Below are 23,142 nucleotides of genomic sequence, written 5' to 3' on the forward strand. Positions count from 1 at the left end.
TTAAATCACACATCGAGGTAGGCTTGAGGTAGACAGGTATTTGTATGGCATAGACAGGGAAGGAACGAGGGAGGAGGGAAGGCAGGGGAATGCAGGGGAATGCACACAGAGCGGGGGAGCCGTGGAACGAATAGGTATGTATGCTGTCAGAGCTTGTGGAAATGCATGGAGAGGACAGGTAACGGGAGGGTTCAGGCCACAAAGCGGACAGGACTGTAGATCGGTAGGTTTTGTCTTTTTCAAGTTGTGACCTCTGCAAATGTGACCAGTGGAGGTGCCAGCCCCTGCCCGGTGAGCTCTAGCCCGTGAACCGCAGAAAAATGCTGCTTGCTGCTGTCCCTGAAGCCCTGGGAATGAGATGGGGCCAGCGAAAGGAGCGGTCCCATGCTCATCACAGGGGACAGCATGGCTGGGGTAGGTGTATGGGGCAGACGGGCCCATCAGGTGGGGGGGACAGGCAGGTGGGAAGGGGCTGTGGGCCGGTGTGCCCAGTGGTAAACCATGCAAAGCCAATTAAGGTAAGAGGATGAGTTTTCAGAGGACAGGAGCCAGCCTTTTTTGCTGCCATGCCAGGCAGGGGGGTTGCACAGGTCCTGTGCTGAACCCAGTTCAGTGCCACCATGTCAGTCCATGGGACCACAAGGTGGGTCAGCAGAGGGGACAAGATCTGTCTCAGCAGGCACTGCAGAGCACAGGGTGAGAGGTGCAGGCGTTCTTCCCTGCCATGAGCAATAACGAGCTTCCTCCAGCTCCAAATACCTGCACTGACTCATTTTATTCTCCTTGCTGCAGAGAACAAGCTGGCGACATGGGCAGAGACCCGTGGGAGACATCCCAGCCTCGGTCTCTGCTGCTGAACCCACCTTGGAGGGGATGGTCCCGAAAACGGCTGGGTTCTGCAGAGCAGGGAGGGGAGGGGAGGCTGCTGCCTGTGTTCGTGGTTCCTGGGGACGGGAGAGCGGGCTGGCCCCCAGCCTTCGCAGCCTTTCCAGGTTTGCTTTCAAAGGTCCAAAACCTGCCCCTGTAAATGTTTAAAGAGTGGGGTCTCTCTTTGTGAGAGCGTAAGATTAAATTTAGGACCTGACTTCAAACACAGACTTGCGAGAGCATGACTTTCCAAAATGCTTCCTTCACTTCGCTTAACTTTATGTTTAAGCAACTTTAGTTTGCTGGCTTTAGTAGACTGCGAGCAGCGGGGTGCGAGCAGCTCTGCGGTTATCTGTGGGGCACAGCCCCGCTCCCCCGCAGCCAGCGGCAAATCTCCAGCTGGCCTCCGTGGGACCAGGGCTTCACCTCATGCCTAGAAGCATTTTGCTGGGTAGTTTCCTTGTGAGCTTAAGTACTTTCCTGAATTAGTTTTTAAATGAGTGAACCTTCTTTCTAGACTTTCTGGGAAAAAGAAGAGAAGGGAGTAGAGGGAGAATGGGAATTTTTGAGGGTGCCCCAATGCCGAGAGCCAGCCTTTGGAAGGGATTTGGGTTCTCACAGTTTCACGCAGGCAGTTAGAGGAGCCTCGGAAGGAGCCAGAGCAGATACCTCTGATAGACACAGGCACTGGGTGTTTTTAAAGATCCCACTATGTACTTAGCTGTATCTTCAGACATCTAAATCCCTCTAAAAGTCTCACTCTTAGTGTCTAAATCCCAGGTGCCTAACTCACTTCTAGGAAAATCTCACACCAGGACTGATTCACTGAATCATTTTTTTAAATCTGGTCCTCACTCACATAGGGCTTTTGAAAATCCCACTGCTAATCTCCTATACCCGGGCATGTATCACTTTGAAGCCTGTAAAATAAATTGCTTTGCGCTCCTGGGGGACAGCAGCTACTTTGTCCTTGCTCATATTAAGTCAGATTTTTGTTTCTTGCATATTAACACATAGATTTTTGGGGAAGCTCTGAAGCTGTTATGCGAGACTTGAATTAGCAACCCGGATCGAGTACTGTTTTACATGTTATTCTGGGGAGGCATCGCACGATGCCGTGGGTTGTAGGTCTGCATCAGCAGAGGTGGCGGGAGGAGCTGGTTCTGGGCTGCTCATTTACATCGGTGGGGTTTGCCCGTGGGCACAAGCCTTCGCTCAGCTCCACTGATCTCCTGGGAAGATTTGTGAGCAAATTTGCTCGTCTCTAGCAGAGATTGAACATTGTTACCTGGGTTTTTGCAAGAAATTACTTGGGTGAAGAAGGGGAAGAAAAATCAAATACATATGTTCTTTCATTTTTCTTTTTTTTTTTATTTCCTGTGGGAATTTTTATTTGTTTGGAAGGTTTTTGGTAAATAAAAATTTTGTGCATATGCTTTCTTCATTAGAGAAATTGGAGTTGGGGATAAACAAATTATTTTTTCCTGTTAAAAAAAAAAAAAAAATCATGCCACAAAAGAAAAGGCTGGCTGCCATTGAAACATTTTTGATAGAAAATCTGCCTGCAGCCCTACTGCTTAATCAGTTTGGAGCAGAGCATAGCCTGTAGCTTGTTAATAAGAGCAGCTTGCCCGAGCGGTTCACACAATGGTGAGCTGCAGAGGAGGCTTGTTGCATAGCTGTGGATTTTATTTTGCAGCTCTGTTAATTAAAACATATTTTACTTTGAAGGAGGTTTTTACTGTTTTCTATGAGGGTGAGCTGAAAACTGTTCTCCTGGATAGATTAAAGGAGGGATATGAAGTATTTTTTTTAGAAGTAACAACTTAACTTTGTTTGATGGGCAAACTCTTAGCAAAAACAATGTGTAGTTTCTTATTTTCATTTGTTCTCAGTCCTTGTATACAGCTGGTTTATAAGTCTGAATATCTTGGCTATTTTGATAGTATCAAACTAAATTTTCACATACAAGTTGCCAGACTGGAACAGAAAAGTTGCCACAGATTCTTGTTTAATTGATAAAGTAATTTTTACTTGTACAAGGGTAAACTAAAATACTAAGGCCTGAAACTGTGCCATTGAAGTTAATGACAAACCCTTCATAGGTTTCATATAAAGCCTGAATTTTTATTATCCCAGTTCCAGTGACTTTTTGTTGCAAGTTTGCAGCAAAATGTTAGGGCATTTCTAAGTGTTATTTTTATTATACAAAATCCCATTAAAATCAGTACTGAAGCATCCCATTAATTTAAATGGGACTTTGCATAGTTTGCTGAGTTCCAGGCCACAGATAAAGAAAAGTATGCAATTTGGAGTTAAACTGACCACAGCTTTTTATTAGAAGACATTTAATCTCGAACAAACAGCTCAGTCTGAGGCATAAAGTCTTTGTGAACTTCATCTGGACTGGTGCAACAGGAGCCTTCACCGCGCAGCAACTTCTGCGTTGGTCGTCTGGGACCTCTCAGGACCATACAGCGTTCTCAAGCAAACCCCTAGCCCAGGTAGGTATGCAAAGGGCTCCCCAGGCAGCTTTGCCTTGGAAATGCTAATAGGTGAGCCAGCACACCCAGAACAAATGGAAAACTTGAATCAGCTATTTCTCTGGCTCCAAGTATCTGCTTGCCTTGACAAAGGCAAGGCTGCAATCGGTGGGCAGGAGGCTAGGGGCTCTCTGCAGCACCCGCTGGAAGGCAGAGTCCCACCAGGCTGGAGCCACGCTAGGTCGAAGCAATGCAGCTTCAGAAATCACTGCTTGTGCTTCACGCACTGGAAACCACTTGGAGGAATGTGCTGGGCGAGGGATGGAAAACCATCGCCTCCGGTGTGAGGAAACACCCACCAGCCAGACACTGGCAAGGAGAGTTCAAAAACCAAAGCGCGAAGAGCGGTGGGGAGGGCCATTTTATATGTGGTACCCCCCTTTGGGGACTCTGGGGGCTAAGTAACCATTAAATGACAGCCCCCCCCCCCCCCCCCCGGCTGCTCTCAGTGTGGGCACACACCTGGGCACATCCAAGGGTGTATCCCTAAGGAAGCTGTGCTTGGACAAGGCAGTCCCAAACCATGCTTCAAACACACCAAACCCCCAAATAACTCAAGCTCTAACCATTGTGGGAAGAGACCTAAAGGCTGCTGGAAGCAGAGCATCCATAAAAGTGCACAGAGAAGGTGTAGGAGCTGCTTTCTGCTCAGTGTCTCCTTGGAATTTTCCTTTCCCTGAGTCATAAATGTGTCAAGATGCCCAAATTTCACCCAGCAGCAGCGAATCAGCTTTCCCTGGTACATTCACAGGGCAGGGGGACACCGGTGACGGCCACCAGCACAAAAACCCAAGCAGACTGTGTCCCCGGTCCCCAGATGAGTTTCAGGGGGGCATTCAGGACTCTGACAAAAACTAAAACTTGCGGCAGGGTTTGTCTAAACCTGAGCACTGCAGTCGCTACTCTGATTTAGGACTAACAGTGCTACCTCCAGGAACAGGAGAAAATGAACACCGAAAATCCAGGCTAAAATCACAGCTTGCAGATATCCTTCTGGATGGAAACCGGAGGGGAAAACCACTCATTTTCCTGCTCTGGTGCATGCTCCCATAGCTATAATGAGTGATAAAGTAGCCGAGGAGACTCAGCTCCTCTCTGCTGAGCACCCCGGGTTAGGTGCAAAGCCACCGAGCAGCCCCCCAGCCCCAGGAAGGGGGCTCCGCGGGCACGGTGTCCCGTCCCCCCCGCCCCGCCGCTGCCACGAAACGGTTCCCGGGGCTCCGCGGGGCCGGGCTGCCGTGCGCGGCCGCGGAAGCTCAGGCTGTAAACCCCCGAGGGCGGGGGACATCCGCAGCCGCGTAAAGAGCGCGTTTGGGTGCGGGGAGACAGCCCCGGCAATGGCTTTTCCCGCCGCGGAGGAAGGAGGCTGCCGCCGGATCCGGCCTCGCCGCAGATAATTTATTGTTTCGTTGGCTGAATTATGGCATTGTTCACAAAATACTAACAGTAATCATAATACTAATGAAATAGTAATGAAACCAGAGTCTTTTGTGCTTGCAACAGCTTGGGAAAAAAAGAAATAAATCGAACAACCTTTAAAATTCAGGATATCGGGGAATTTGGAGGAGCAAGAGGAAAACGCACCTTAGCAAAACGGGCAAAACGGTTCAGCGGGAAGGAGCGGTCCCAGGGCCGCGACACGCCGAGGCGGGGGTTCTTCAGGGTGCGAGGATTAACTATTTTGGGAGGAAAACCCCCCAATCCACGGCTCGAGGCGTTATTATTTCGTGGGAGCAGCAATCCAGGCGGCAAGGAGGGCTGCCTCCACAAACCCCGCCACGCCGCCAAAACAGCAGCGGTAAAAGTCTGCCATAAAATTAGAGATGGGGAGGATTTCCACTGCCGGGGCTGCCCCTCGGGATGGCAGGGAGCGGGGCCCCCCTCCCCGAAGAAGGGCGCCTTCGCCCCCCTTGGCCGGCGGCTCCCGGCCGGGTCCCTGCCGGGGCGCGGGGAGGAGGAGCGGGGCGACGGCGCAATTACCGGGGGGAAGCGGAGAGACCCTCCCCAAAATGCCACCGCCGGGCGGGGAAGTGGGGAGAAAGCTGCTTTTCTTCTTATTTAGTCGATCTCTTAAACACAGCCAGAAAAGAACATTAAAGGCATTTCTAGATTTCGTTTCGGTTTTGTTTTTTTTTTGTTTTTTTTTTTTATTCCCATGCTCTTAATTTTGAAAAAAAAAATAAAATTCACAAAACATAACTTATAAAACAATATATATACCGCATCCTTATCCACAACAGCATAATTGAAACATCCAGCGTAACGTTTACCACAGGTGTGAAATACACTGGGAAAGAAGTACCGTGTGCATTTTATATTATGTTTCTTTGTCATCTACAGGTAATAAGTATCGACAAAAATAAGCAACAAATATGCCTGCAATTAAACTTCATATGCGTTTTGTATGCGTATTAATAAAGATCATATTTATCATTTCCATGTTTTTTGTTGGGGTTTTTTTTTTTCCAACAAGCACTTGTTAAAGTATCTACATTTACATAATAACACCTTAAGATAATAACAACTTAAGATCGGGGGTTTTTTGGTTCCTTGTTTTTCCTTCACAGTTAGAAAAGCAAGGAACGCTTTCAGCTTTGCTAAGCAACCTTTCCGGACGCCGAGGCTCACTGTTTCTCTAGCAGAGATGCAGTATCTGGATTCACTTCATAACAGAACATTTTTCGTCTTTTTTTGTTGTTTAGACTCTCTGAAAGGGGGTTGGTATTTTTGTTTGGTTGTTTGCTTTTTTTTTTTAAGATAAAAACACCCCCTGCATTTAAATAAAGATGAATGATAATTTAATTATCAGGATAAGACTTTGGATGGGGAGAATGCTGAACAGTTTTCGCATCGCTGGAGGGTTTCTGTGCTCTCGCACAACCGGGGATACTGCAGTCTTTTGGAAAGGATGAAGAGGTAGGAACCTTGAGCTGCTTAGTATCAGGAATGACTGGATTATAGCTTCCAACTAAAGAAAAAACATCAAGAATCATGCATTTTAAAAACAGTTTATTCAACGGCCAAGGACAATGATCCGGCACAATGCAACGGTAGATATAAATATAACCTTATATAAGTGGTTGACCCTTGTCATTATTATTTTTAATAGTTTCATACCTAATATTTTAACCATTTTTCCCGCAGAATCTACTCTGCGAATTATATTTTTTTTCTCCCCCCCCCCTTTTTTTTTCGAGTGTGATTCTGTTTCTCAGTGGTAAACATTAACCAAACTCTTCCCGTGCGACAAGCGGCCAAGAACCGTCCCACCAGCTCTTACCACCGAGGCGTCTCCCTCCCTCGCCGCCCTCCCCGCGGGGAAGCGGCCGCCTTACCAACTCCTGTGCAAGTTCAAGTAAACACATACAACCCGCATAATCCAGAGAAAAATTGCAACTCATCCATGTACCAGATTTCGGTGTCTCTTGCAAAAGTTTTCTGGTCCGTTTACGGTTTTTGATGGTTTGTTTTTATTTTTTTAAGCGCTGTTTTGTTGGTTGCGTCGTTGGTTTGCATTAATATTTTTTTTTCTAGACAGTCGAAGTCCGCGGAGCTTTTGGGGCTTTATTGTTGGTGTTTTGTTTGGGTTTGTTTTTTAATTTTTTTTCCTCTCTCACTTGCTCGGGTTTTGCTTTTAATCATCATCGGGTTTTAATTTTTTTTTTTAATTTTTTTTTCTTTTCCGTTAAACGTCGCTTTGCTTCTGCTTTGCTTTGTCGGCGGTGTTTTGTCGGAGGTGGTTTGTGTCAAGTCCGTCAACTGTTGTATTGACAGGCGTTTAGACTAGAGCCGGGGCTTTGCAAACTGCTGTAGCCGAAACTGGAGTGCTGCTTTGATTTCAGTCTGAGGCTGGCTAAGCTGGAGTTGCAAGTGTCCCGGTAGACGCTGTAGGGCGAGCCCGGTGGCCCGTAGGGACAGGCCGGCGAGGACATGGCCGAGTTCAGCGAGGAGCCGCTGATGTTGTTGATGTTGTTGAGGCCGGAGTTGGCCATGCCCGGCACGGCCGAGTGGCCCATACTGGAGGGCATGTTCATGGAGGAGATGCTGCTGGGCGCCGAGAACATGGACTGCGAGGAGAGGGGGCTCATGGAGTTGAAAAAGGTGAAGCTCTTGGTGGAAAGCGGCGCCGGGGTGAGGCTTTTGGTGGCCCAGTTGTTGTAGGGGTACCCGGCGTACATGTCGTCGTAGGGCTGCATCAGCCCGCTGAACTGCGGCACGTAGCCGTTCTTGCACAGGTCCATCTGCTGGTTCCGCTCCCGCTTTCTCCACTTGGCTCGGCGGTTCTTGAACCAGACCTGCGGGAGGGGGGACCGACACGGCACGGTGAGTGCGGGACCACCGCCCCCCTCCTTTCCCGCCGCCGGGGCGCACGGAGCGCAGATGCGCGCAGAGGAGCGCAGGCAGCCTGCAACCAGGCGCCGACACCCCCGCGCCCCCCGCCCTGGCTAGAGGCACCGTCTGGCGGCCCCCACCTCCGCAGGCTGCGGGCACGGCTCCGCGGCCCCGCACCGCCTCTCCCTGCAGCCCCCTGTCCCCGCGGGCTCTGCGCGCATCCCCCTCTATTCAGCGGGATGCGCCAGCCGGAATGCGCGCAGCGGCCTCTCCGCGAAGGGTGGCTGCGCGGGTGTCCGCGCCACGACCCTGGCCGCGTCCCCCCGGTCCCCCCCCCGCCGCCCCTCTCCCCGGAGCAAGGCAAGGGGCGAAGGCACGGCCCGCTCTGATTAGGGCCGGCTCGCCCCGGCTCCGCCGCGTTTCCGAACGCTAATGCTGTGTAATAAAAGTCCCCTGTTACAGATCATAAAAAAGGGGATTGGATTAGTATGTTTAAGTTTAAAAAAAAAAAATCAGTCCCCGCATCGCCCTTGGATGGATGCAGCCTCTGCCTTTATATCTAATGAGAATTTACAGCCCTGACCAGGGAACAGAGAAGCGGGGGCCGCTCCTGGTGTTTGCTGCAAAAACCTGATCCAGACTCTCCCTTCTTTACTTTGTTTTAGCCCTCGGAAAGCGTTTGAGTCCCCCGTGATGGAAGTCGGGCAGCCCCAAATTCTTTTTCCAGGTAAAAAACCCAGCATCGTCCTGCCTGCCGGCTGCGCCCGGCCTGAGAGCTTCTGCCTCTCCTGCTGCATCCCCTCTCTCCCGGCTTTCTCCGACCGAGCCGTCGCCCCCGGGTTCCCTGCGGACACCGGGGCCCCGGGCCGGAGCCGCGCGGTTCCGTGCGCCCGGCCCCGCGGAGGCTGCGCTCCCTCCGGACGCCCCCCGGAGTCGGGGCGGGGGGCAGCTCTTCGGGCCTCCCCTCCCGGCGCAGGAATGGCGCAATTATTATTAAACACCGGTCTCAAGGATGGAAACTTCGGGGGTGGGGGTGGGGGAATGTATGGCGGAGTCTATTTTAAAAAATAATAATAATAAAAAGAATCCCGTATAAATAGGAAACGAAAGCCAACATGTTCAAAACCTGTAATATACTCCTCGGAAGGTGCTTCCAGACAGGAATTTCCTGAAAATGAGGGTAATAGTTTTAATTATGGCTCCTAGACATTTTAAAGGAAGGCCCTCATAGCAAATTAAGGTTAGATTTGCAATCTGCAATCTCAGAATATCAACCCAAAACATCTCCACACAGAGGGAGAACGGTATTATGTTAATGGTAACTCATATATTAGTTTTATTTACTTCCTGAAATATTCCAGCAATATTAATGCAGTTTAGTCTCTGCTCTGGCTTTGTTTTGTTTTAAACTCAATTAAGACAATGCTTTCAGATGCGTTTCCCCCATTGCGGATGGGTGTTTACTCTTGAAAGGTTTAAAGCAGAATCTCTATAATCCGATTTGGTCACTCGCGGTTTAATTGCCAAGAAAAAAAAAAAAAAAAAAAGAAAGAAAAAAAAAGTGGCTTTTCGGGACTGCCGGGCTGCCCTCCGCGGTTCCCGTTTTCTCCCGTGTTTCTCCCCTTCCCGGCAGCAGACTCAGCCCACGGCCCCGGCGGGCGGAGGGCTCGGCTGGGGTGCACGGCCACGGCCGAAACCGCGCGGGGAAATGTCCCGGGGGGGAAACGCAAAGGGGAGGTGGAGAAACCGTGACAACCCAGGCACGGTGGCCAGAAAGTCTACGAATCAGTACAGCCCGAGCCGCTCCGGTCTGGTCGTTCATTGCCAGGATATTTCACCCGTAAATCTCTCTAAGGAACTGCCGAAGATATATATATATATATATATATATATATATGTATATGTATATGTATATGTATATGTATATATGGTGGCATCGGCTCCGAGGCGCCTTCGCCGTAGAAGTATGTGTCTACAGCGCTTATTGACTTTGGAGTGCGATCGCTCCCCAGCCCTTGTCCTTCACTTTGCCCATCGGCGGCCTCTGCAAACAGCCGCTCCGCCCGCCGCGGCCGCGGGAGATGCGCGGCCGGGAGGGGCTGGCACCGACAGCCGCACGGGGGGGACCGCCGCGGGCCGGGGGGCTGAGCCGCGGTTCCGCCACCGCAATGGCATCAGGCAGCGGTTTGTTGGGAGATGATCACGATTGCTGGGATTTATGGGAATAACCAGAGCAAGGGGAAAGGCCGCTGGAGCTGCACGGTTGCTCGGATGGGGGGGTTGCTCAAGCCCCGCGCCGGGTTTAGGCTCACCCGGGGGGAGTCTTCCCCCCACAACAGGGTCCTTCGAAGCCCCGGCCTCTCCGTTGCCCCCTGCGCTGCTCGCCCCCCACTTTTCGGGCCCGTGTCCAAGCGCGGGGCCGGCGGCCGGGAGCCGAATTTCTCCTCTGCGGCCTGGATCCCAAATTTAAGTAATTAAAATGAAGCCCGCCGCGGCCGGGTGCTGCTCGCAAACCACCTCCGCGGCTCCCGAAAGGGGCAGTTTCCCCGAGACCTCCCCCCGCAGAGGGGCCCGGAGCAGAACCCTGCATCCCCGCGGGGCTGGGCGCCCCTCTTACCCGGACTCGGGGCTCTGTGAGGTTGGTCCACACGGCGATCTCCTCCCGCATGCTCATGTCGGGGTAGCGGTTCCGCTGGAAAGTGGCCTCCAGCTCCTGCAGCTGCTGGCTGGTGAAGTGGGTCCGCTGCCGCCGCTGCTTCTTCTTCTTCGCCGGGTCGTCGGCGGCCCCGTCCTCGTTTTTCTGCTCGCCGCTGCGTTCCTTTTCTGCGGTAGGGTGTCGGGGTTTGGGGTTTTGTTGTTGTTTTGGGGTTTGTTTGTTTTGTTTTACAAACAGAAATACAGGCATACAAAGGCAGGCATGCCGCCCCCGCACCCAGACCTGCCCGCCCCGCCGGAGGGACGCGTGGGGGTACCCACGCGGGTCCTGCCGGGCCCTGCAACCACCGAACGTCCCGCAGCCAAACCTGGCCTTTCCCGAGCGTGCTCGAAAAGGACCACGGAGCCCTGTCCGGGCCCAGGGCACCCGGGGAGGCAGCGGGACCCCGAGGTCGGCCCGGCTGGAAAGGGGCCCGAGGGGTGAGAGCAATCGCGAGGGAGCGAGTTCCCCGCAGCATCGGCTGCTCTGCCTTTCCACGGCACCTTTTCACTCCCTTCAACCTAAGGCGCGATCTTTGCTCCATTGTCTTTGTTGTGCTCGGCCGCGACAGGAAACTTTGGAAGGGCAGGAGTGTAAAACCCAGTAGCAATTAATTGCAAAAGGCACCCTCTCTCGTTGCCTCTACACTCTCCCATTTATTTCCTTTTTTTTTTTTTTTCCTGCTTTTAGGATTTTAGCATTTATTTTAACCCGAGGCTGAGCGAAGCCCTCTGCAAAAATCATATCGAAAGAACCAAAGAAAAAAACCAACCCAAACCCAAAACCAAAAACAAAACAGGAGGGTTTTGGCGGTCGGGATTTGCGCGGACTGGAAGCAGGAATCCAACCCCGACCCCGCCGCAACGGGGGGACAAACCCCCGTTCCCTTTTCGTAACGGCTTTTGTAGCTCTCCCTGCCCGGATTTCGGCCGGATTTGACCCGGTTGAAGCGCTCGGAAAGGGACTCAAAGGCCTGAACGAAATGTGCTCCCGGCTGGGCCCCGGCGGGAGCGGGGAAAGGTGCGGCCGGGCGGCGGGCGCGGGAGGCTGCAGGGCCGGGAGCCGCGGCCATCCCCCCGGCCTCTGTCCTGCTGCTGCCTAAAGGAAACTCGGCGGGGAGTTTTCATTTTTAGAGGGTTTTTCTCCCTCTTTTAGAGGGTTTTATCCGGGCGGCGGCGGGCCCGGGGGCATTTCTGCAGCCCCGACCTCTGCGAGGTAAACCGGGAGTCTAAAAATAATCGCGGGCTGTGTTCAAAGCCCGGGAGGACTCGTCCTTGCACAGTCACCCCTGAATCGTTCCTCGTTCCAGAGCAAAAGTTGGGGGGGGGGGGAAGGCGAGCGAGCTCCAGCGGCTCGATGGAAACCCCAAAAGGGGCCGATTGCACCCGGCTGGCCTCTCCCTGCCGTAAGTGGTTTGCAGAGCAAACAAGGCCTCTGCAGCGCAGATCCCATCGCCACCGGCCCCCCCGGCCCCCCCGGCCTCTGCGGCCGCTGGACCGGCCGAGCCGCAGGGCCCGGCGGCGGCGGAGAAACAGAAACCAAAATAACCCCCGCAAAGACAAATCCTCTCTCTTTCAGCTGGGAAGAGCCCGGCGAAACCGGGCCGAGAGGGAGCCGGGGGGGCGATAGGAAAGCGGCTGCGGTGGGATCCGTCCCGATGGCCCCTCGCCCCGCTCCGGGTTTAACCCCGCCGGGATTTCATTAAAAATCCGGCCTCCGCGCCGGGCTGTGATACAATTTCAAATCATAAAGCATATTAGCTTTAATCGGCTCTTGTATCTTTTTTTTTTTTTCCATTAAAAAAAAATGTGAAAGGTATTTTGCAGCTTCTCGGAGAAGAAAAGCAGGCAGGTCCTCAGCCCTCCTCCAGCACCGAGGGGGTCACACACAGGGTTAGGGCAAAATGGAGCAAATCTCCCTCTCTAATCTCAAATAATCCCCTCTAATCTCGGAGTCCCTTCCAGACGCCGGTCCCTAACTTTGTTTGCGAATCAGGCTGGGAGGCACAACCCAAACCCTGTTTATCACCGGGTGCCACTTCGGGACCGACTCTTGCCACAGCCACTCTCTAGGTTATAGTACCTGCTAAAACTCCGAAAAGCAACAATAGCTATTAAAAAATTAAAATTAAATAAGAGATAAACTCCCCCTGAAAGGGTCTCGGTGGAGAATGAGTATTACACTCCTTCCTGCAGCTTTTGTTTCCTTCTAGCTTCCCTTGTCATTCTAGAAATGTTGCTACTTTAATTAAATGCAAACTGGGAAACCACAGCTTTCCCTGCAGCCCTCGCACATGGTGGTCAGAGCGCGGGGACCCTTTCCAGCGGGGAAAGCGCGCAGCCCACGCGCGAAACCTCTCCGCGGCCGCGCACATCCCCTCCGCGGCGGCCCGCGCTGTCTGCGCTCGGGCCCACGCCGCCTCTCCTGCTCTGCGGGGCTTTTCTTTCTTTTTAAAATTTTTTTCTTTCTCGCCCCCAACCCCCCCCCCCCCCGCTTTGACAGAGAGATCTTTTTCCATCTCTGCACCACCCGAGCTGGAAAATAAACCCAGGCAAAAGCTGACATTATTTCAGAAACATCCGGCAAAACCGCACTCCCCGAAGAGCCCCCCTTCCCTTCGACCCCATCAATTAATAACTGTGTTTTTTATAAAAAAAGAGCAGCTCCTGGGATGGGGCTGGGGAGCCGCGTGTGTCCTCCCGGCGGGCTGTCAGCACCGGGCACGGCGGGGGTGGCAAGCTCCGGGCGGGCCCCTGCCCCCCGCTCCGGTTCCCGGGGCTCGCTCGGGATGGAGCCGCCAGGATCACTGGCTGCTCTTACCCCCCCGTACCCCCTCATCGCCTCTGGTTGTGCGGGGGGTTCGGGCAAAGCACCACCGACCGCCCCGCGAAGGGAAGGCGCGGTGGGGAGGGGGAGGCGGCGCGGGGGGGAGCGGGCCGGGGCCGCGGCGAGGGGGGGGGGGTTACCTGGCACCTCCGTGTCGGAGGATTCACTGGCTGAGTTCTCGATCGGGTCTCTGGGTTCCGAGGATCTTTGCAAATGGAAGCTGGAAGCCATGTCATGGGAGGGTTGGGGTCTCAAGCTCTCGGGCAGTCTCTCCAAATTCATTCCACCTTTAAAGGAATCCATGGCAGGGGCGCCGGGCTGCCTGGGGGAGTTTGCAGGTGTTTATTCCACACAGAAAGGAACAAGGAGCTTTTTTTTTTTTTTTAAAGGAAAAAAAGAAACGACAAAAACAAAAGCAAATCCACTTATTACTAACAGTATTATTTTAAGGGTGTTGGAAGAAGAGATCTGGGCAGTGCCTCGAAGCTGGTTGTCTTTGCTCGGGGAGAGGCACGGCAGTCCGGCCGCATAGGCAGGGAAGTGGTAAAGATCCCTTATAGAGAAACGCGAGTTGCGAGTTGGACAGTTTAAAGCTAAAGAGATTAAAGTGACCTGCCCTAGAACAAATGCCTGTAGTTAAACGGGGCTCCTCCCCCTGAAGGTTAAAACCTCCCCGTCTCGCTAATGCATCACTCCATCTAGCGCTCGCCCAGCCCGGCCGCGCGGGCGGACCTGCCTCCGCGCTCCCTTGCCGATGTGCGCGACTTGCGCGGCCGCGGCCAGGCCCGCGGCCCCCCGGTGGGCCCCTGCCCGGCCCCCGCCGCCTGGCTGCGTCTCCTCCGAGGGTGCCCCCCCTTCTCTTTCCCCTCCCCCCCAAACTCGGTGAGGTATTAAAAATATTTCAGAAACGAATGGAAAGGTGGAAAATTATTCCCAGTCGTGCGGGGGGGCGGCTCGGGACCCCCTGCCCGCCCCCAGCACCCCGCCAGCCCTCCCTCCTCCGCAGCGTCCAGCCAGTCGGCAGCGCGCAGGTTGCGCCACGGCGCAGCACAGCATCTCCGCGGGTATCTCCTTACCCAGCCCCGCTGGGCCTCCCGGTCCGCGGAACCTCCGCCCCCACGCCGTGCAGTGGACGCGCACCCTGCGCACCCCTCAGCATCCCTGCGCAGGGCTGCGCGGCCCGGCCCGAAGCGACCCCACCGCGAGTTCCAGTCCCGCGGGGAACCCGTTCCTCCGAGCTGGAGGGGATTTCTTTTCAGGACGGCCTCCTGGGGGTTGTGTCTGAACTGTTTTTACCTTTATAAAACATTTTTTTTCTGGCTGTGGCGTTTATAATAAAGCGGCTCGGACCCTGCCCGGCGGCCGGGGGACCGCAGCCTGGGGAACAGCGGCAGCGCGAACGCTCCCATCACATCATCTTTCAGCACATGATTAATAACAAATAATTTTCCTCCCGCAGCCGAACTCGCGGTGACCCTCCGGAGGGGTGTCTGCGGCTCTGCCAGCCCAGGGGCCGGGACAGCCGGCGGGGAGGGGGCGGGAGACATCCCCACCTTCTCCCGCAGCGGGCACGGTGCGCCCTGTCCCGGTGCGGTGCCCGGGGCGGGTTGAGCGGGGCCGGGCCCCGGGGCTGCCCGCGTAGGCCAGGACACGGCCTTGAGCCCTCTCGGATAACACCTCGGTGTATGGGGAGGTGGAAAAACCCACGGGAAGCCCTCAGCCTCGGGGGGCAGGTGGGAACCGGGGGGTACCGGCGGGGCAGGCGGCGGGGGCTCGCTGCACCGGGGAAGGGGGCGAAGGAAAGGGGGAGAAGGACCCTGGCTGTAACTCTGCCCGGGGAAAGGACCTTCACTCCTCTTTATTTTCTCGGCTCACTTTAACTGATCCATCCTGACACTCTATTTTGCTTTCAAATCAAGTAAAGATGTGGGAGAGAACTTTTGAACTGTTTTATGGAAAAGTGGAGGGAAACAATGTTCCAGCCGCGCAGGCTTTTTCCTACACCGCCGGGGTGATGCAGCCGGGCCCGCCCCGCGCCCCCCGGCAGCGCCCCGCGGGCCCGGGCCCCCCCCCCGCCAGTGGGCCCGGGGACACCAGGCGGGGAGAGACCAAAGTTCCCAGCCCCAACCCCCTGCTCTCCAGCGCCTTTTGCAGTTTAGGGGATGTACAGGTGGTGCTGTCAGGGTCAGGTCTCCCCAGCTCGCTCTTTCTTTTTTTTTTTTTCTCCCCTTTTTTTGAGTGGCATATTGATGTCCGTCTGTCAGCTCCCGGCTGAACTCCGCTCAGGAGTCTGCAAACGACGGGGAATTTCGGGCACTCGAGGTGAACCAGGCAATCTCGAGGCTGCTAACATGGACGTGGTTTAAAACGCAAATATTTACGAGAGCCAGGGCCTCTGGGCTTCGAGGGGCTCAGCTGATGCAGGAGCCCACGGCACAGGAGGGACGGGGACCTCCTCCCGGGAGAGAAGCGAGAGGTGGGGATGGCCTTTCTCCCGAGGAGGAGGACAGCGACTGGATTCCAAACGTGCACCGTACCCGAGACCCTTCACAGTCCCATTTTCTTTTCTTTATTTCCGAGAGAGAGAGGCGGCAGCCCCGGGGCAGGTCTCCGGGGGCTCCCCGCTCTCAGCGGGAGCGGGATGGAGCCCGGCGGGCCGTGCTGGAGGAGGGAGGCTGCCAACAGCCCGGCTGCTCCGCTCCGGCTATTTTAAACCCACTGCTCACAGCAGCCTCAAAAACGGAGGCGGGATTTTCTTGTATTTTTTTAATGCGCCTAATTTATAGATTTTGTTCTGCTCTATAAAATACAGTTTTCAAAAATTCGTTCTAGGCTCAATTCCTCCCGGTCGGGCGCGGGGAAAGGCTTATCCCTGGGCACCGACATGAGCTCGCCGAGGCGACGGCCGCGATAACGCCGAGTTCGGCTGCCTCCCGGGGCGACCGCCCCCCCCGGCTCCTTCTGGGGGGTCCCTGGGGCAGACACCCCTCGACATCGGCGTGAAATGGAGAATAACGGGCCGACCCTCTCGTTCCCGGCCTTACGAGGGGTTTTCGGGACTCGGAGCAGCGCCGGGGTCCCTCCTGACCTCCCCCACGCGTGTCCGCGTCCGGACCGTGGAGTGAGTCAGGCATTTACCGCACACCTGCGCACGGGTCGGCAGTCTCAGGTGGGCGGATATATATATGTGTCTTCTGTAGATTTAAGGGCATCCTCTCGCTCCGCGCTTTGGGGAGCAGGAGCACTCCTGTCGCACAGAGCCAAATCCACCCGGTTCTTCCCGTTGCTGGTCGCGACAACATGTGTCGCGACAACAGAGCGCACCCGCGGGGCTGTCACCCCCAGATTTGCGCTTTCTTCTCTCTCCTCCCCGCCGGGCCCGCTCCGTTTTGGGATGCCAGGGACACCTCTCTTCCGGCAATCCCCTCCAGCAGAAGCTACGTCATGGGTCCACTCGTCTGACGTCATGCCTTGCTTCTCTGACGTCACGCCTCGCCTTTCAGCCAGCTTAATGACCGGCTCGGAGCTGGCGGCTCTTCCCGCGACGTGAAGGCGGGACGGTGGCCCCACGGGCCGGGCAGGACGGTGGCCCCGGGCTCGGGCTCTCCCTTTCCCCCGCCACTTCCCCGGGCTCTCTGGGGGCCGGAGGGAGCTGCGGGGACGGAGAAGAGGCCGCAGCAGACGAGGGTAGCCCGGCCGCAGGGCCAGCTGCCCGGCCCCGCCATGACGCCCCTGGGGAGCCGCGACCTGCGTGGGCGTGGGAAGGGCCGGGGAGAGGCGGAGAGAGGGTCGGGCCGGGGACCGAGCGGGGCCCAAGGAGCTCCGGCCGGGATGCAGCCGGTGTGCGCGGGTCGCGGGACAGCTTTGCGTGGGAAACCTCCGCGCGGTGCTGCGTGGGGCTGGCCAGAGAGCACCGCCGCTCCGCGCCCGCACATCCACCGCACTCCGAGGCTCCCTCCGGCCGGGGGCTGCGTCAGGGGTCTGTAAAACGCTGGAAGCCCGCAAATAAACCGCTCCGCTTCCTCAAGCTATAAATAAACCAAGAACGAGGGACGGCGCTTATAAACAAATCAGAGCTGGCCACGCCGGTGACAACCCCGTGAAGAAGAGGATGAGACGCGTCTGAGCGAGAGCAGGATCCTCACTGCTCCCCGAGGGGCGGACGGACCCGCCGAGGGCGCGGGGGACGGGGCCGCGTCGCCCCCCGGGTGCCGGGGAGGGATGTCTGCTTTTGGAGAGTGGCTCCCATCCCCGACGGGCTGCGGCAGTCGTAGCCAACGCAAAACCACCTGGGCCGTATATCAGGCAGCAATATTCAGTCTCTGCCAGCTTTTTCTCCTCGGATTTATTAGCGTTGTATAGACTCAGATTCAGTCTATAAATTATTGGGAATTGTTACAAAAATGAAGGCATCTCCTCCCAAGCGCACCTCTGCCCGAGAGGAGAGGGAAGCCCGCTGAAAAACAGAGCTGCAAGTGAGTCAAGACAGGAGGGAGAGGCTCCCTAACACAACCCAACCAAACCCAGCTCAACCAAACCCAGCCCAACCAAACCCAAGCCCACCCAACCCAACCCAACTCAACCAAGACAAACCGAACCCAACCAAGACAAACGAAACCACAACCAAAGCAACCAAAACAAGCCATGCCAAACCTAAACAAACCAATCCTAGCCAAACCAAGCCCACAGCAAGCCAGGCAACTTCCACTTGGTGCCCCCTTCGCGGAGCCCAGCAGACCGGAGTTGCTGCGAGGAATCAACTTTTAATAACAACCCCCCCTAAAAGTGCCCAGCGGGTGGCGAAGGGACCATCGCCGGGCGGCGAGAGCAGCTGGAAGGGCGCAGATCCCCTGTCCCCAGCGCCGCGACAACGCGCAGTGGCATTTTTAAAGCTTCCGTCTATGAAAATGTCCCCCGCACGGGTGGATGAGTGGTTGTCGGCCGCGAGCTCCCGCTCCCGGCCTTTGCTTGTGCGTGGGTCTGACCCACGGGATGCCCACGAGGGTTGGGAAGAAGCAGAGGCCGGGGATGCGCGCAGGCGTGTGCGCAGGACAGCGGGGCTCCCCGCGGAGCACAGACCGCACTGGGGGCGGGGGGGAGATGCTTGTTGCCGTGCACCGGGGAGTCGTGTCCGTCGGGACAGTGTCCCTTGTTCTTGAGGTGTTCTGCCCCAAACCAGCATCGCCCCAAACGCCGCCTTACGCGCAAGGTGGAGACCCGAGTGTACGCCCCCGCGCAGGGCAAATCTCAGCACTCCCCGCCGCGACTGTAGCCCCGGCCCGCATCCGGCCCGAAGGGAAAATGGAGCAAACGCCAAGTAACGGCGACCACGAAACGAGCCCCGGCACCCCCCGAATTCCCTCCGGAGCTGGAGCCGGGTCCCCCACCGGGCCGGGCGGAGCGGGCAGCGGGAAGCAGAGAGGGGGAAGAAACCCAGCTCAGAGAGCATGTTAAATCGCTCAGGAGAGGAAGGTGGAAAATTACGCTGGCTCCCAGCCGGCCTGTCCTCCTCTGCGCAGCCAGGACAGCAATTTTCCTAAGAAATTGAGCAAAACGAAATCAGCCCTTTTTGGATCCGCAGCCCTCCTCGCTCCCCGTGCTGGCCAAGCCTCCGACTTCCGCGGGCGCGCAGGGCCCCTCCGCGCAGCGCTGCGCCGCGGATGCTCGGCGGGAGGGTTTCCAGCGGCCGCCACCGTCTCCTCCGGCCTCCCGCAGCCTCCTAAACCGCCCGGGCGCTCCCTGCCCCATCCCGCTTCCCTCGGCCCGGCGGACCCTGCCCCACCGCCTCGGCTCTTCCCTCCACTGAAACCCAATGGAAGAAACGGAATTTTCTCGGGGCGTTTGGTCCGTGACACCTCCCGGGGCACCTGGGGCACCCGGGGCTGCGGCTTGTCCTGCCCCCCCCGCCCCCCCCCCCGCCATCCCCATCCCGCCCCGGGGCTGCCCCGGGTGCCGGCGGCCAGCGGCAGCGCTTGCAAAAACTCGGGATGAAAAAGTTGAAGGCTTAATGTTTTCTGACAGATACAAATGATACCCCAAGGCTTTCTTGAAATGCAGCGACTGACGGCTGGAGAAACGGTTTTCCTATTTGGGTTTCTGCAGCTGGAAGCAGATGGGGTGGGAGGCAGTTCCCCTCGGCCCTCCTTCCCCTACCCTCACCCCGAAAGTAAAAACCATCTCCTGGGTGTTCGCCGCCGACCTGGGACAACTCTTTTTTTTTTTTTTTCCCCAAATGCCTGGCAGCACAGTCCCACCCTGGCCCAGAGCTGCTTCCCAGCCCTCTCCGCATCCTTCAGAGCACAGGCACCGAACTCTGCTCTAAGAAAATACTAATTTGCTGTTAGCAGTGCCTTGGGTTTATCTCTGGCCGTTCGCAGCCTGATGTGAGCTGGAGAGTGTCCGGGCCCTGCAATGACAACGCCGGAGAGTGGACAGCTCAGGAATAAGAGAGGTTGTTTCCCTAGATGGGGGGGAAGAGAGGGGGAAAGTACAATATAGTCCCACAATTCCCTCTCTGAGCAGAGGGAACATGCTTTTCTTATTAATTGATGGAGGAAGGGGCACCAGAGTTTGCTAGGCAGCCTGCTCATGTTACTGTGTGCATCTTTAGATCCTGAAATGTGTCTCTCTTGTGGACTAAAAAAGATGCCTCTGAAACAGAATAACCAAAGGCCCGGGCACTCCGTTGGCATTTACTGAAGACCCTTCTTAGGCAGAAAAGAGGCTGCGTCTGAAACCACCGATATTATGTTTCCATGTGGGTTTTCCCCCCACCTTGTTTCAGGCGAGCAACCTCTTAATTGCTCCAGCATTTGGATGCGGGAAACACATTTCCCTTAAACAGGACATTTCCTGAAAGGCTGAAATATTCTAATAACGCGCTGGGCTCTTTAATGTTCTCAGAACAGCAGCGAATCTCTGCAGAGCCGCACATTTCCTGCTTTAAAATGCAAAATCAGAGAAACAATTAACCTTTGTGTGCCTTCAGCTCCTTCTCTTCTATATTATTTTATTTCTTTTTTCTTTTATTTTTTCTTACGCATTTTTCTCGTCTTTTTTTTTTCTTTCCCCCCCCCCCTAGCTTTTTTTTTTTTTTAAATTTCCCCCCGAAAAGCTGATTTCCCCCCGCTGCCTGGCGGCACCGCGCTGCTCCCCCGCTCGTCTCCGCTGCCCGAGGAGCAAATATCACCGAGATAAAGGCACGGGACACTTTTCTTTCCAGTTCCATTGTGGGAACAGCCGTATCTTAACGGGCACATCTCGGGGAGAGATAGGAACATACTGCCTTCCAGAGGGCTGTGCTAATCAGCACGCCGGGTTAGATATAAAAGTTCAGGGCAAATAAAACGAATTAGTTTTATTAGCACGTTTAGGAGGCGGTCTAACGAAGGAATTCGGCTTTACTAGAGAATGTTTTCTCCTCCCCTTTTGTTATTTAAAAGCAACATATATCCGAGCTGCTCATCATGGGAGGGAAATAATGCATCGTTCAGTCTGCGGTCATTTTCTCGGAGAAAGGCGCTCCCTTCTCTAAACCCGGTAAGAAGGATATATACTCTTGGAAATACACGATTTCATAATAAAACCTGCGTGAACAATAAAACCGACTGTAAAGGACAGGCTGCGGAGCCCGCCAGGTTATTGTTCGGCGGTGGGTTTCGGTAGGAAATATCTGCCTCCATCATACGCGCCTTTAACTCGGCTAAAACTTTCCCAGAAAAATGTTGCCACCGCTCCAGCGCGGGATTTCCAGGGACTTTGTCCGTATTTCAAGAAAATGAAGGATTTTGGGGAGGTTCTCCCAGTGAAGTAGCTCTCAGAACATGTTTGGAAGTCAGTTTTTAGATCAACGGTTGGAGTTGGCGCAGGGAATAACCCGGAGACCGTGGACTTTGGTTTGTTAAGTGGAAAAAATATATACTTTAATTGTTATAAAAAAGCAAACGGCATCTCGGTCCTCGATTCAGGCACAACAGTATTGTTTTACGTTCAATCCGTGCCTCGGACTTCGTATTCGCCTGCAGTGCGGTTGGCAAAATTTGGGGAAATGGACGAAATAATAAAAAACTCGCCTAGTGACAAATTATTAAACGTGAGACCTAAAAAAATCTCCGAAAGCTGCCGTCGGTGGGGAGCCCTCACGTCCATTTAAGCGGTGTTAATACGCGGAAAAAAAGCCTTTTTCCTCCCACTCCGAGAATTTCACTCCCGCTGCAGGAAGCGTTATCCCGGAGCGGTGCTGCCAGACACCCACACTGTATGTAGTTCCTAAAGATGGTGCCTATTTTTTAAGTAAAAAAATGAAAAAAAAAAAAAAGCAGAGGGGCTGCAGCATTTTTTTTTTTTTTTTAAGAAAACGGAATTCATCGACGGTCCAGACTCTCCCCGTCCGCCCGGCTCATTCCCGAGAGCGGCCGCCTCTCCTCCGCGGTAGCGCATCCCCGGTCCGAGCACCGCGGGGGCACCGCGCACCCCCGTCCCGCACCATCTGTACCCCCCGCTCGTCCCGGGGAACCCCCGCCCCGCCGGGGCCGCCCGAGCCTCCGCGCATCGCCGCCGCACACGGCGCTGCTGCCGGCGGCCAGTCCCCGCCGAGGGCACCGGGGACCCGGGTGCGAGCCGCGGTTTGCTCCGCGCCGCGGAGCGCCCCGAGTAGAAGCGTTGGAGGCTGAAAATGGTGCGGCGCGTTGGGAAAAAAATTAAATATATATATATTAAAAAAATATAAAATGAGGTAACGCCTCTGGAATTGCATTTCCCAGAGCATTTGTCAGAGCTGACGAAGCGCAGAGGCCCCGAAAGAATTTATACACGGTATAAAGATGTCAAAGACTGCGCGGAGAGCGGAGCAGAACTGCCGCCGAACTCCGGGGCGGGAGGCGAGGCGAGGCCGCGGTGAGGGGCGCTCCCCCGCGCCGGCGGCACGTCCCGTCTCGGCTTTGTTTTCCAGCCCCGAAACGCTCCGCACCTACGGCCGCCGCCTGCGTCCCCGCAGCTGCCGGGCGGGCCTGGAGGAGGCGAGAGGGGGGACGGGGGTGGGACGGCCCCGCGGGACACGCGTGGGGAGACACGGTGGGCGCGCGTGGGGCGGTACGGAGCGCCGAACGCACGCGTGGGGGGCGGGACGGGGCGCACGGGGCCGCCCGTGAGGGACAGGCAGCGACACGCGTGGGGCGGGCCGGGCGCAGGGGGACACGCGTGGGGCCGTCCCCGGGCACTTACCGGGCGGTGCGCTCGGCGGCGGCGGGGTGCCGGGCCCGGCGGGCGCTGTGCGCGCCCCGGCCGCCGCTCCAGGGTTTTCTTGGGAGATTTCCCCGTCTCCTCCTGACGTCAGCCCCGTCCCAGGGTGCCGCAGACGGGGGAGGGCCGGGGGCAGGGCCGGCCGCACCGGGAGACCGGCGGCGCCGGGCGCCCCGCGCCCCTCACCTCCGTCCTGCCGCCAAAGGCATCCCCGGGCCCGGCCCCCCGCCCCGTCCGGCGGCTCCCGCCCGGCCGAGCCTCCCTACCGCCGCCGCGCACCGAGGGCCGGTTTCGTGCTCCCGGTTGCACGGCTCCTGCCCTCTTCGTTTCCTCCCGGTGTTCTTGTCCGAGGGGGCAGGGACAAGGAAAGCCCACTTTTTTTTTTTCCTTTTCTTTTTTTCTTTTTTTTTTTCCCCCCCTGAAATACGCTGCTGGTTCAGGACTTCAGCCTGGAGGTGGGTGCGCAGCACCGAGCACCCCAGGGAAGACAGCAAACAGCACCCAGGGCTGCCCGGGCTGGAGCCGGGGCTGGAGGAGGCAGGGCTCCGGCGGGATGCTTACACGGGTGATACAGGGCAGGCACACTGTGCTGCCCAGCCGGCCAAACACCCAGCCCCAGCCCCTCTGTCCAGTTTAATT

The 23,142-nt window shown here is 55.9% G+C and overlaps 1 protein-coding gene across 2 annotated transcripts; it reads right to left on the reverse strand.

Moving 5' to 3' along the window:
• Positions 1–6,684: 6,684 nt before the first annotated feature.
• On the reverse strand, positions 6,685–22,590 carry PITX1 (paired like homeodomain 1). Of its 2 annotated transcripts, none has more exons than XM_054841864.1 (4): positions 22,486–22,590; positions 13,404–13,585; positions 10,360–10,565; positions 6,685–7,705 (listed from the first exon to the last, which is right to left on the reverse strand). In XM_054841864.1, exons 2-4 carry the CDS (start codon positions 13,564–13,566, stop codon positions 7,166–7,168), a joined length of 909 nt encoding a protein of 302 aa, XP_054697839.1. In that variant the 5' UTR covers positions 13,567–13,585; positions 22,486–22,590; the 3' UTR covers positions 6,685–7,165. The 2 variants fall into 2 exon arrangements, with proteins under 2 accessions (XP_054697839.1, XP_054697838.1); XM_054841863.1 differs by having other exon boundaries at positions 13,404–13,632; positions 22,486–22,541.
• Between the last annotated feature and the right edge of the window lie 552 nt (positions 22,591–23,142).

This window comes from Grus americana, chromosome 14 (genome assembly GCF_028858705.1).
Source record: "Grus americana isolate bGruAme1 chromosome 14, bGruAme1.mat, whole genome shotgun sequence".
Lineage (NCBI taxonomy): Eukaryota > Metazoa > Chordata > Aves > Gruiformes > Gruidae > Grus > Grus americana.